This window comes from Ahaetulla prasina, chromosome 3 (assembly GCF_028640845.1).
Source record: "Ahaetulla prasina isolate Xishuangbanna chromosome 3, ASM2864084v1, whole genome shotgun sequence".
NCBI lineage: Eukaryota > Metazoa > Chordata > Lepidosauria > Squamata > Colubridae > Ahaetulla > Ahaetulla prasina.
Window position 1 is genome coordinate 185,868,521 of NC_080541.1, and position 12,304 is coordinate 185,880,824.

At 37.0% G+C, this 12,304-nt stretch overlaps 1 protein-coding gene across 2 annotated transcripts in view; it reads left to right on the top strand.

Moving 5' to 3' along the window:
- The window catches only part of MAGI3 (membrane associated guanylate kinase, WW and PDZ domain containing 3), a 103,853-nt gene that overhangs the window by 69,058 nt on the left and 22,491 nt on the right, over positions 1-12,304 (top strand). For both annotated transcript variants that reach the window (XM_058176912.1, XM_058176913.1), the window contains exons 12-15: positions 181-337; positions 2,913-3,004; positions 4,082-4,274; positions 10,361-10,552. In XM_058176912.1, the coding sequence (XP_058032895.1) occupies positions 181-337; positions 2,913-3,004; positions 4,082-4,274; positions 10,361-10,552 (634 nt within the window). The remainder of the gene's footprint in view (positions 1-180; positions 338-2,912; positions 3,005-4,081; positions 4,275-10,360; positions 10,553-12,304) is intronic.

A 12,304-nucleotide genomic window follows, 5' to 3' on the forward strand; every position in this document is an offset into this window, starting at 1 on the left:
TATAAGAAAATGAAAGATGCAATACTAGAACATTTCAGGAGAAATTCAGGAAATGTTCCAATCTCATTAAAAAAACAAAGTTTTTATTGAGGAACGTTTTGCTCATCTTTCTGTTTACTTGTTTAATACAGTTACTATTCATTGTTGCAACTTATTTTATATGAATCTTATTTATTTCAGAAAATAAATAAGCAGGAAAATTCAGGAAGCTTAGAGGCCATTGGTGAGCCTGTTCCGCATCCAATGCCTTTTCCACCTACTTCTGTGAAGTCATCTTCTCCAAAGCTTGACCCTTCTGAAGTTTATCTGAAATCTAAAATATTATTTGAAGATAAACGTGAGTACATAAACTTGAGTTACTTGCTGTCCCAGAGTTTTGTTTTGCTTTTGCTTTTTTTAAGGAAACACTTTGATTTCTGCATTGTCAATTTCATCCCTCAAAGAGGTGGCTTTTTACTAATTTTACTAATCTACAGCATTCATGTTTCCCAGCTGTAACATAGCAGTCAGTCAGAATAAATTGCTTTACACTTCTGAAATCTATTGTGATGAAAGTGATTGCTTTGAAACTATCTTCAGAGTGTTGGACATCTTCAATGTATTGTCTACAAAGGCTCAAATTGTAGATGTTTTCAGGAGATGAAATTATTCAGCTGACAATAAAACGTTTTCAGTGAAGATAGTCTTCTAAATTCTGTTAGGCTTAGAATTTATTTCTTCAATCATTCATGTTTAATCCTTCCCTGCCCTGAAATCATTTTTTCTTAGGATGTGACCCTTCCAAGAAAAGAGACAATTTGCTTTCTTTTGCTTTTTAAGTCCTTGTCCCCGCCTCTTAGGTAGGGCAAATATAGTTAGTACAAGTAGTCCTCGCTTAGCAGCTGACTCCTCCAGCAACCATTTGACATTCCGATGGTCCTGAAAAAGAACCTTAAAATTAATGCTGCATTTACAATATTCGCATTATCCTTCAATCATGTAATTGCCATTACAGTCAGTACATATTGTCTGGAGCCTGCTGTATTATTGTGCTCCTCCCACTTTCCCTATTGTGTGTCTGCTTACTCTCTTGTAATCCCTTCATCTCCAGTGACTATAAATGCAAACATTAATTCCCTTGTCTAATTATCCCAGTGTCAGATGAGCATTCCAAAGGCTGGGAGAGTGGGGAAAAGGAAATTACAGTCATGGTCACATGATTTCTGTCCTTAAGCAAATCACTTTGCTTAAGGATAGAGCTGCTGGCTCCAATAGTGGATGCTAAATTGGAACTACCTATACTGTGCTATTCTGTTTTTAGGTGTATGTAGATGGCGAAACAGAATATGTCCGATTAATAAGTACCAGTTGTGGTTGTTCTTGTTGAGAACATACTGTAATGGGAATAAATATAATGACCTTTCACATTTTGTTCCCACCACCTGAATCAGAAGCACCTTCTTGCCTTTGCTATTTTCTTTTTATACATTTCCTTGCTGGGGCTCTCTGAGCCTTTCAGTGTTGCACTATCTTCATAAAGCTATGTTGCTTTAGTAAAGCTGTGCTATCATTCTGAAGACTTTCTTCGTAAAGCTGCACTGTCTTCAGAAAGCTGTCTTGTCTTTGGAAAACGTCTTAAAGACAGTGTAGCTTTACGAAGGCAGGACTATGTTACGAAGCACAGCATTTCAAAGGTTCAGGGAATCACATGTAGAAAACGTTTGGAAGAGAAGCTGGGTCCAAAAAGGCAGCAAAGTTGCTTTTGCTTTATCTAAGGTGGATGTGTGCAAACAGTCAGTGTGGTGACCTGGGAGAGAAAGCAGCTGGGTGATTGAATGCTTTCTGGGGGTTTCATGGGGGCTGCCGCTTGGCACCAAACTGCTGCGGTGGGCTGAGGAGATGTGTTGAAGGAACCCAGAGAAGTTGGAATACTGCAGGGGCATAGCAGTCACAGATCCAAAAAGAAAGCAGCGAAGGCCGTGAGATGCTTCTGTTTTGACCACAGCATCTAGGCACAAAAGATGAAAGGTTAATGTGAAGAATTGGAGGAGGAAGCAGCTGGGCAAATGAATGCTTGTTGACAGTTGCTGGAACAACTATGGAACAGCTAAGGCCTCCTGGGAAGTGGCAAGCAGCCCTAGAGCCACATGGAGCCTGTTCTGGGGCTGTTTGAGGCAGAGTAGCCAAAGGGCAGAGATGAGAGGGAAATAGGTGGGCGTGGGAAGTTGGAGGAAAACACCTTACTGAGGCTCAGGGCTGGGAGAGAACAAGCCTGGAAGGACTTGGATTGGATTGGTACTTATTGGTCTTTAATTAATAAAAAAAGGAGCAAAACACAAAAGTAATATTAATAAAGATACATACATTGGCCAAAGAGAAGAAAGAAAAGATCATGTAAAAAACTTTAACAAATAGTGAAAGAAGTACAACAAAAATGTAATATGAATGCTCACTTAATGACCCACTATTCTTGATTAATGACCACAGTGAAGAGTCTTTGCCATCTAAATCAGTGTGTTCACATGACAACTCATTTTATGACTGCATTGACTTGTGATGCCAATCAAGGTCCAGTTGTGATTGTAAGTCAATGATTACCTGTACAATGGATCTAACAAACTATGTGTTGGTAGCTTGAAACTTCTAGAACTGAATTACTATAAAGACCAAAAAAGATCTTGTTTATTTAAAAAATTCTACCGTGTTCAAACAGGCAGAATATGTCAAACACTTGTGCTTTGCAGATGGAGTGTTAATCATTCTAACTCATGATTTAATTTTGCAGGTGTGTTAACCGTGTTATGTACAATATCTTTAGAAAGTAATTTGCTTCTAAGTGAATAACATGATTTAATTTTTGTGTATACTGTTTTTAAATGGCCAAACATAGTTCTCCCTTGTTAACACATATCTTTCCCATCCATTTTTACTAGCTCCAAACACAAAGGATTTAGATGTTTTCCTTCGAAAGCAAGAATCTGGGTTTGGTTTCCGAGTTCTTGGAGGAGATGGTCCAGATCAGTCAGTAAGTCAAATATTTATTATTTTATATTTGAATTGATTGATTACGGGCCAACAAGTCAGTGTCTATCTTAGAAATATCATAGATAGGTCTTCTCCAGAAAAGACTGCCCACGACCTGACTCTTCAGTTGATACTTCAAATAGTGCTCCATTTTTCCATTATGATTTTGCCTTTGCAGCTTAAGAATTTTCTTTTTTCTGCATGGGAACATCAGCAGCTAGATATCCTGAAGGCTTTAATCTAGCTGCATTATAAACACTATTTATACTCCAAGAGATTCTCTCCTTTTCTCAATAGCATGTTGAATGACATCCAGTCTTCTCCAGCATTATATTGTCAGCCTCTTTATCTTGTCTATCTGTGTGGTTTTCTTTATAAAATACAAGAATGCTTTCAGATTGCCTTCTCCCACACAGTATGTAATAATGAGTGAGATTGTCAATAAAGTGATATTGTGCCTCTAATATCTACCAATATTTCTGTTGCCCGAGATATGCTTTAACTGGGCAGCTGGGATGACTTTCTGAGGATACTTACTCTTGGTGTACACTCTTGGCATTAGGTCATTCTTCTCGGGAACAATCCCCACCATGATGAGGTATATAGTAGGGTTTAAACTGCCAATTTATATTACTAGTAGCATTTCAACTGCAGTTGTAGTTGATAGTATAGTTAGTCTTTGAGTTACAACAGCTATTGGGAGTGGAATTGTCATCACTAAGCAATGGGATTTTTTCACTTTATTATCACTTCATTATCACATTTTAAATTCAACTTAAATTAACAGTCTATACAGTATATTGTATTTACTGATGTCATCTGTTTACAAACAAATCACAGTTAGAAATAATTTTCTGGATTTTGGTGCACAGATTCTTGTAAAGTCTAAAACTTTGATCTATGAATTACATATTTAGTTATCTGAAATTTTATTTATCCACCTTCAGTTTAGCTTACAACTGATCACATATACTTCATTTTTAAACATAATGATATCTGAGATTCTGACTAACTCAGACATAGGTCAGACCTGTTTTCTTTATTTTGTGTTAGATATAATTATCCCATATTTCTCTAGATCTACATTGGAGCAATCATCCCACTGGGAGCAGCAGAGAAAGATGGTAGACTCCGTGCTGCTGATGAGCTTATATGCATTGATGGAATCCAAGTGAAAGGGAAATCACATAAGCAAGTTCTGGATTTAATGACAAGTGCTGCACGAAATGGACAGGTGCTACTGACTGTTCGCAGGAAAATCTACTTTGGTGGTATGTGCCATGTCTTATTAATTAAGACTGTACTGTTATATTTGGTACTATTTTGTATTATGGCAAGATTAACACAAACGTCTAGTTCCGTATTCCTGTCTGTCTGTATAGATATATATCTTTCTCCATCTACCCACCTGTCTGTCTGTCTGTCTGTCTGTCTATCTATTTATATGCTGCCAATGTCTCCTACAAGATAACTGGAATTATAGAATCATTATTTTTGTTCATATTAGCAACAGCATTAAATGGGTTAAATGAAATAAAAAATGAGATGTGATTTTACAAAATGACAATACACATGGTAACACTATACAGCTTTCAAAAGAGATATTTTGTGACACGGTGGCATAAAGTACCTGCATTATTACTTAAAAATCAACCAGTTTTGATTTTTAGGATTGGGAACATAAACCTGTTTTGTGTAGGGTTGTAGTTCTCCTTAATGATCAAGTTTCCAGTTTTGAGGGTTATCCTGGATCTAGCATTGATGCTAGATAGCTTTGTAATATCTATGGCAAGGAGGTTTTTTATCTGTTTTAGCTACCTGAAGGAGAGACACTTGTCTTTGATGACACATGTATTAATAACTTGAAATGTATCATAATATAGGCTCTTCATGTGATGGCTCTGAAAGACAATCTGGAAGTTTAAACTGTCCAGGATTCGCCAAAAAGTGAGGAGTAGAGACACTCCAAAGTATACTGATTGCTTTCCAGGCCAGGCATAATCTGATACAAACTGAGGTTAAAAAGTACAAAAGTGACTTCTCCACTGATTTTGCTTGTTAGAAGTAAAACAGGGGTGAAATGCTTCCGGTTTGGACCGGATCGCCCGATTCGGTAGCGATGGTGGCTGGTGGTTCAGAGAACCGGTAGCAAAAATCCCTGGCCCCACCCCCTATCCCTGTGAGCCGCACCATCAGCAGAGGAGTTTTTTTTACTTTTAAAAGCATTTTTTCTTCAGCCGAAAAAATGCCGTTAAAAGTAAAAAAAAGGCTTTGATGATCCCGCGGCTCAGCTGGGATCGTCAGAACCCTTTAAATTCTTTTTTTTAACAACCTCTTCAGCCAAAGAGGTTGTTTAAAGAAAGGTTTTAAAAGGCTCCTCTGGCGATCCCAGCTGAGTTGCCTCATCAACAGAACCTTAAAAAACATGTTTTCTACAAGCTGTTCAGCCAAAGAAGTTGTTAAAACAATCCTTTTAAGAGGTTCTGGGCTGCGACCAGGCAACTTCAGCTGGGATCATCAGAGGAGCCTTTTAAAACCTTTAAAGTAGGGAAAATTTTTAGGTTTCACCCCTGAGTAAAACTATAAAACACCACCAGTTAAAACATAAAAAAATAACAAAAACCTTTTGCCAATCCATGCTAATGTCCCATGCTACAATGTTGTAATGGCGAGCTGATTGCTGAGCATCCAGATTGCAATCACGTGACCTCTCGGGTTCCTAAAGCCATGGGTGTCGTTGACTTTTTTACATTCTTCCTCCTCCCACCAAAACAATTTTGCCCAGAATACTTCTACATTTCAGTCTGTATCCAGAGGAAAATGGCACCATTTTGTTGTTCTACAGCCAGACCAAATGTATATATTTCAATTCAGGAACAAACTACCCTAAAACAGCTGTTTTCTTCATGGGTTAGTTCATGTATGCACCATTTTGCACATTCGGATTTGGTTTTAAATATCAGTTCTGCTTTTTCTTTCTACTAGTAATCTTAATAGTATTTTTAAAAACTGCCTTGAACTATTATAACAGAAGAGAATCATAATTTGTCACAAAAAATAGTCCATATATAAAAATGATCACATTGAGTTAAATATGGACCACTAGCTCAAAAATGTCCATAGAAACAAACATACCCATGCTTCAATAGTTACTGCACATCACTTTCACTTGGTTTAGGGTTGATATAACTGGTTTGTAATTTACTGGGCTGGCTTTCTACAGTCCAGTAAACCACAGCTTGTATTTTAAAATACAGCTTGTATTTTAAAAAGGTTTCCACTATGGGATAAGTTCTTAGTCACTGTTCAAAATCCTTAATATGCAGGATCAAGCTGTGTAATCTGTAAATATGAGTCATTTCTTTCTTTATTATTATCCAGTAGTTGAGTTATTAAAAGGATCTGTGTGGTCATTTCTTTTATTGTAATTTTAAACAATCACTGAATGAGGGATCATTAACCAAGGACTCCCTGTAGTGGGATATTGGTATGGCTGACTAATTGTCACTAGCCTCCAATTCCTTCTCTGTGAGGAGAATAATGTGGCCTCAGAGGAACTGGGATAATTATTAAAAGCACTGTAACATACATTCTAACCAGCCACGCAGGCAAAATAAAAACTTAATGCTCCAAGGGTTTAACAGATAGACTGTTAGTTTGTTATATCTACCATGCAAATGCAGGCAGTCCTCTATTTACAACAACAATTGCATCCAGAGTATCAATTGCTAAGCAAGACTGTTGTTAGTGAGGTTTGTCCTATTTTATAACTTATTTATATAAATTATTTAAAAGAAATAGACCAAATAAAAGAGGAGGTGGAGTTGCACTATATATAAGAAATAACTACATCTCTACAGAAATAGAGCACAACAATGATGAAAATTATCTTGAATGCATTTGAGTCAATATGAAAGGGGGGGTGGGAATTGACATTGACATTGCCACCCAACCAAACAGAGGAATTAGATGAACTTTTTGCTAGCCAGCTAACTAAGGTATGTAGGAAGTACATCACAATAGTACCCTGACATCAACTGGGAGACAAATTCTGCATCAAGTGGAAGATCCAACAGGTTCCTAACAAACCTAGCAGACAACTTTGTCTCTCAAAAAGTAGAGAAGGGAACAAGGGGATCAACCATATTGGACTTAATTCTTACTAACAGAGATGAAATGATAGAAGGTGTTGAAGCTACAGGAACCTTAGGGGCAAGATCACACAATATTGGAATTCAACATTATGCAAACACAAGTAGTAGAACAAAGTCAAACTAGAGTCTTGGACTTTAAGAGAGCTAATTTCAATAAACTTAGAGAGACCTTGAGAAGGATTCCATGGATGAGAATCCTCAAGGGGAAAACAACTCAAGAAGCTTGGGAAATTTTGAAAAGTGAGATTATAAAAGCCCAGTCTAGCACAATACCAATGAAGAAGAAAAATAATAGATCTCAAAAGAAACCAGCATGGCTGCATAAAGAACTATCTGACAAATTGAAAGACAAAAAGGACAAGTATAAAAAGTGGAAAGAGGGGCAAATAACTAAGGCAGAATATCAGCAAATAGCTCGAGCTTGTAAAGATGAAGTGAGGAAAGCTAAGGCTCACAATGAACAAAGGCTTGCAACAAAAGTAAAAAATAAAAAAAATAAAAAAATTTTCCAACATGTTAAAAAAAGAAAAAAGTCAAGGAAACAATTGGTCCATTGCTGGGAAAAAGGGGCAAGAAGATGACAAGCAACAGGGAGAAAGCAGATCTACTTAACTCATTTTTTGCATCTGTCTTTACACAAAAGGAAAAAACAATCCAACCTATCAAAAACAGCACCACAAAAAACAGATTAGGAACACAAGTTAAAATATGGAAAAAAATGGTAAGTGAACACTTGTCTACCCTAGACGAGTTCAAATCACCAGGACCGGATGGATTACACCTCAGGGTTCTGAAGGAACTGGCAGACAAAAATCTCAGAACCACTGAACTATATCTTTCAAAGATCCTGGAGCACAGGGGAACTGCCAGAGGACTGGAAAAGAGCTGATGTAGTTCCCATCTTCAAAAAAGGAAAAGAAAAAAACAGATCCAGGAAACTACAGACCTATCAGCCTAAGCTCAATACCAGGGAAGATTCTGGAAAAGATAATCAAGCAACGACTCACCGAACACCTACAAGCAAACAAAATAATAACCAAAAGCCAACATGCGTTTGTCAAAAACAGATCATGCCAGACTAATCTTATTGCATTCTTTGACAAAGTGACAAAATTAGTGGACCAGAGGAATGCTGTCGATATAATTTACTTGGGCTTTAGCAAAGCATTTGATAAAGTAGACCATAACCTACTACTAGATAAAGTAGAAAAATGTGGGTTAGACAGCACCACCACCAGATGGATTCGTAACTGGCTGACCAACCACACTCAACGTGTAGTCCTCAACGGAACTACATCCACATGGAGGGAAGTATGTGATGGAGTATCTCGAGACTCTGTTTTAGGCCCAGTACTCTTCAACATCTTCATCAATGACTTGGATGAGGGGATAGATTTTATTTATTCGATTTTTATACCGCCCTTCTCCCGAAGGACTCAGGATAGATGGGATAGATGGGGAACTCATCAAATTTGCAGATGACACCAAGCTGGCAGGAATAGCCGACACTCCAGAAGATAGGTTCAAGATACAGAATGATCTTGACAGACTTGAACATTGGACGCTATCTAACAAAATGGAATTCAACAGTGAAAAAAGTAAGGTTCTACATTTAGGCAAAAAAACCCAAAATGCACAGGTCCCGTATATGTGGTACATTGCTTAATAGTAGTAACTGTGAGAGGGATCTTGGAGTCCTAGTGGACAACCAGTTAGATATGAGCCAACAGTGTGCAGCAGCTGCTAAAAAAGCCAACACAGTTCTGGGCTGCATAAACAGAGGGATAGAATCAAGATCACGTGAAGTGTTAATACCATTTTATAATGCCTTGGTAAGGCCACACTTGGAATATTGCATTCAGTTTTGGTCACCACTATGTTAAAAAGATTCTAAGACTCTAGAAAGATTGCAGAGAAGAGCAACAAAGATGATTAGGGGACTGGAGGCTAAAACATATGAAGAACGGTTGCAGGAACTGGGTATGTCTAGTTTAATGAAAAGAAGGACTAGGGGAGACACGATAGCCGTGTTCCAATATCTCAGGGGCCGCCACAAAGAAGAGGGAGTCTAACTATTCTCCAAAGCACCTGAGGGTAGAACAAGAAGCAATGGGTGAAAACTAATCAAGGAAAGAAGCAACTTAGAACTAAGGAGAAATTTCCTGACAGTTAGAGCAATTATTAAGTGGAATAACTTGCCTGCAGAAGTTGTGAATGCTCCAACACTGGAAATTTTTAAGAAAATGTTGGATAACCATTTGTCTGAAATGGTGTAGGGTTTCCTGCCTGGGCAGGGGGTTGGACTAAAAGACCTCCAAGGTCCCTTCCAACTCTTTTGTTGTTGTTGTTGTTGTTGGTATTATTATTATTATTATTATTATTATTATTATTATTATTATTATTATTATTATTATTATTATTATTATTATTATTATTATTATTATTATCACCTTTCTTGCCAGAGTTGTTAAGCGAATCACTGCAGTTGTTAAATTAGTAACATGGTTGTTAAGTGAATCTGGCTTCCCCATTGACTTTGCTTGTCAGAAGGTCACAAAAGGTGATCACATGACACTGGGACACTGCAGCCATCATAAATATATGCTAGTTGCCAAGTGTCTAAATTTGGTTGCTTTTTTCACTGCTGTCGTAACTTCAGATGGTCACAAAATGAATGGTTGTAAGTCGAGGACTACCTGTACCCAGATTTATACAACAGCAGATACAGGTTTTCCATGAGTGTGGAAGGATTCGATATGAAAATTCCAATGAAAGTGTTTGAGGAAAACTGAAAGGCTTTTTCATTGTAAGGAGATGTATTTGCAGCAAAATAGTTTACCTCCTTAGGGAGACAAATCATGGTATCTGTGTGTGTGTCTGAGAGAGAGAGTATAAAAATAGGAAAACGTTATGGATTTTTGTCTCTAAATGTTTAATGAGTGCTCAGATTAGAAACTAGTTTTCAAATTACCTGCTGGTAATCCTTCCATTGAAAATGTATGCAGCAGTTTGGAAAAAGCTATTTCTGTTGCTAAACTTAGCATAGCATATGTTTGTTAAATCCGTTTGAATAAAATTGAATATATGTGTTGTGGGTTACATCTCTTTAAATTTTGAATGCTCCGCACATACAGATTATCAATAATATATATTTGCTTTGATCAACATTTTTGCTTATTTGTTTTTGTTTATGGTGTTCCTAGCTGATAAACAACCAGAAGAAGAAATAACATCTGAAGTTCCTTTCATCTCCCAGAGTGGCTCCCCTAGACTTAACCGACAAGAGATAATCAACAAACAGTTCCCAGAAGCTTATGAAGTAGTACTGCAACGAAAGGAAAATGAAGGATTTGGTTTTGTGATCCTTACCTCAAAGAATAAACCACCACGTGGTGGTAAGTAGAATGAGGTGTCAGCTTTGTTCATTATAGTACTTCAGTTAGAATTGCTTGTTTTCACTGTACAAACCTTTGAACACATAATACCCAGATCTTAAAAACTACTTTCTTTCACAAAGTTATTTTTTTTTATATCTGTACATGTCTTTGTACAGTTTTGTTCTTTTGAAGCATAGCCATCCTCAATTTTTCACATGCTGCTTTTTTTCTTGGGTATAATAATAAATGTGTTTTGTACAGTGGTGGTGTCAGGTAATGCTGTTATCATGCTGGAGGAAGAGAGGGAGAGGATAATGGTGGTCTATGATGCCTGTCACCATGTTTTAGCAGTATCTAAGCTGGCTAGTGCATATTTAGTGCAATATGCTTTGTTTAAGGCTGTCTTCGAAGTTAACTGCATTCAGCCTGACTAGGTGGCTCAGTGGCTAAGACACTGAGCTTGTTGATCAGAAAGGTTGGTAGTTCGAATTCCTAGTACAGGTCTCCTGTGTGAGCAGGGGGTTGGACTAGATGACCTCCAAGGTCCCTTCCAACTCTTGTTACTGTTAAGACTGTTAAGATATAAAAGAGAATTGCTGAGAATTCTATCTTGTTGTATCTAAGTAGTATGCTTGTGCACATAAGCTGATTGCTGTCAAAGGTGTTTCTTCTATCTTTTATATATGGCCAAACTGATTAGGAACCAACAATGAAAAGATTCTTATTAAATTTGATCCTAACCCTAGATCGGTACTCAAACCAACTATTTATGTTGGTTGACTTCATATTCAGATGGTTAAGAGAATAAAGAGTAACGTTGACCATGTGCTCTTTGTATTTCTAAAACCTTTTGTAGTTAGATGGAATATAAATAATTAGGCTTTTTTAAAATCTGGGGGGAAAAGTACATTTACACAATAGAATAGAGTAGAATAGAATAGAATAGAATAGAATAGAATAGAATAGAATAGAATAGAATTTATTGGCCAAGTGTGATTAGACACACAAGGAATTTGTTTTGGTGCATATGCTCTCAGTGTACAGAAAAGAAAAGAAAAAGAAAAAGAAAGGGAAAAAAAAACCTTCATCAAAGGTACATTTACAACACAAATGATGGTCATAGGTTGCAATTTAACCCTTAGTGATAGCAACAAAAAGTTATAGTCATATAGTCATAAGTGGAAAGAGATTGGTGATGATGAGAAGATTAATAGTAGTGTAGTTTTAGTAAATAGGGCTTTCCTGACTCCTTTACCTCTAAACATCAAACAATTCAACAGGAGTAGGCCACTGAGGAACTCTAGCAGAATGGGTAAATCAGAAAATTTTAGAAAGGCTGTATTTATGCAAGCTACATTTCTTCCTGCTTGAACAAGATGCCTTTACTTACATGCCATTGCAAAAGTGAAAAATACTTCCTTTGTTTTCCATCTCTTACCCCCCACCCCACCAGTATTAGTTACAGTTAGGATACAGTCATATTTTATTTAAATATCTATGGAGATTCTCAGTCATCCAGGTCATGATTGTCCCAAAAGTGCTTTTTTCAAGAGGCAACTGGACTTTCTGGTTTTTCTTTGAAGACATTTTGCTTCTCATCCAAGATGCTGCTTCAGCTCTGAAGTTTTACTGAAATTCTTCCTTTAAAAATGTATAGCATTTAACCTATTTCTTTTTTCAAGAAACTTAGCCATGTTGAAATCTTTACAAACAAATTTGTGTTTGAATCCTTTACATGACACATACAGAGCTATCATTACATATTCTGAA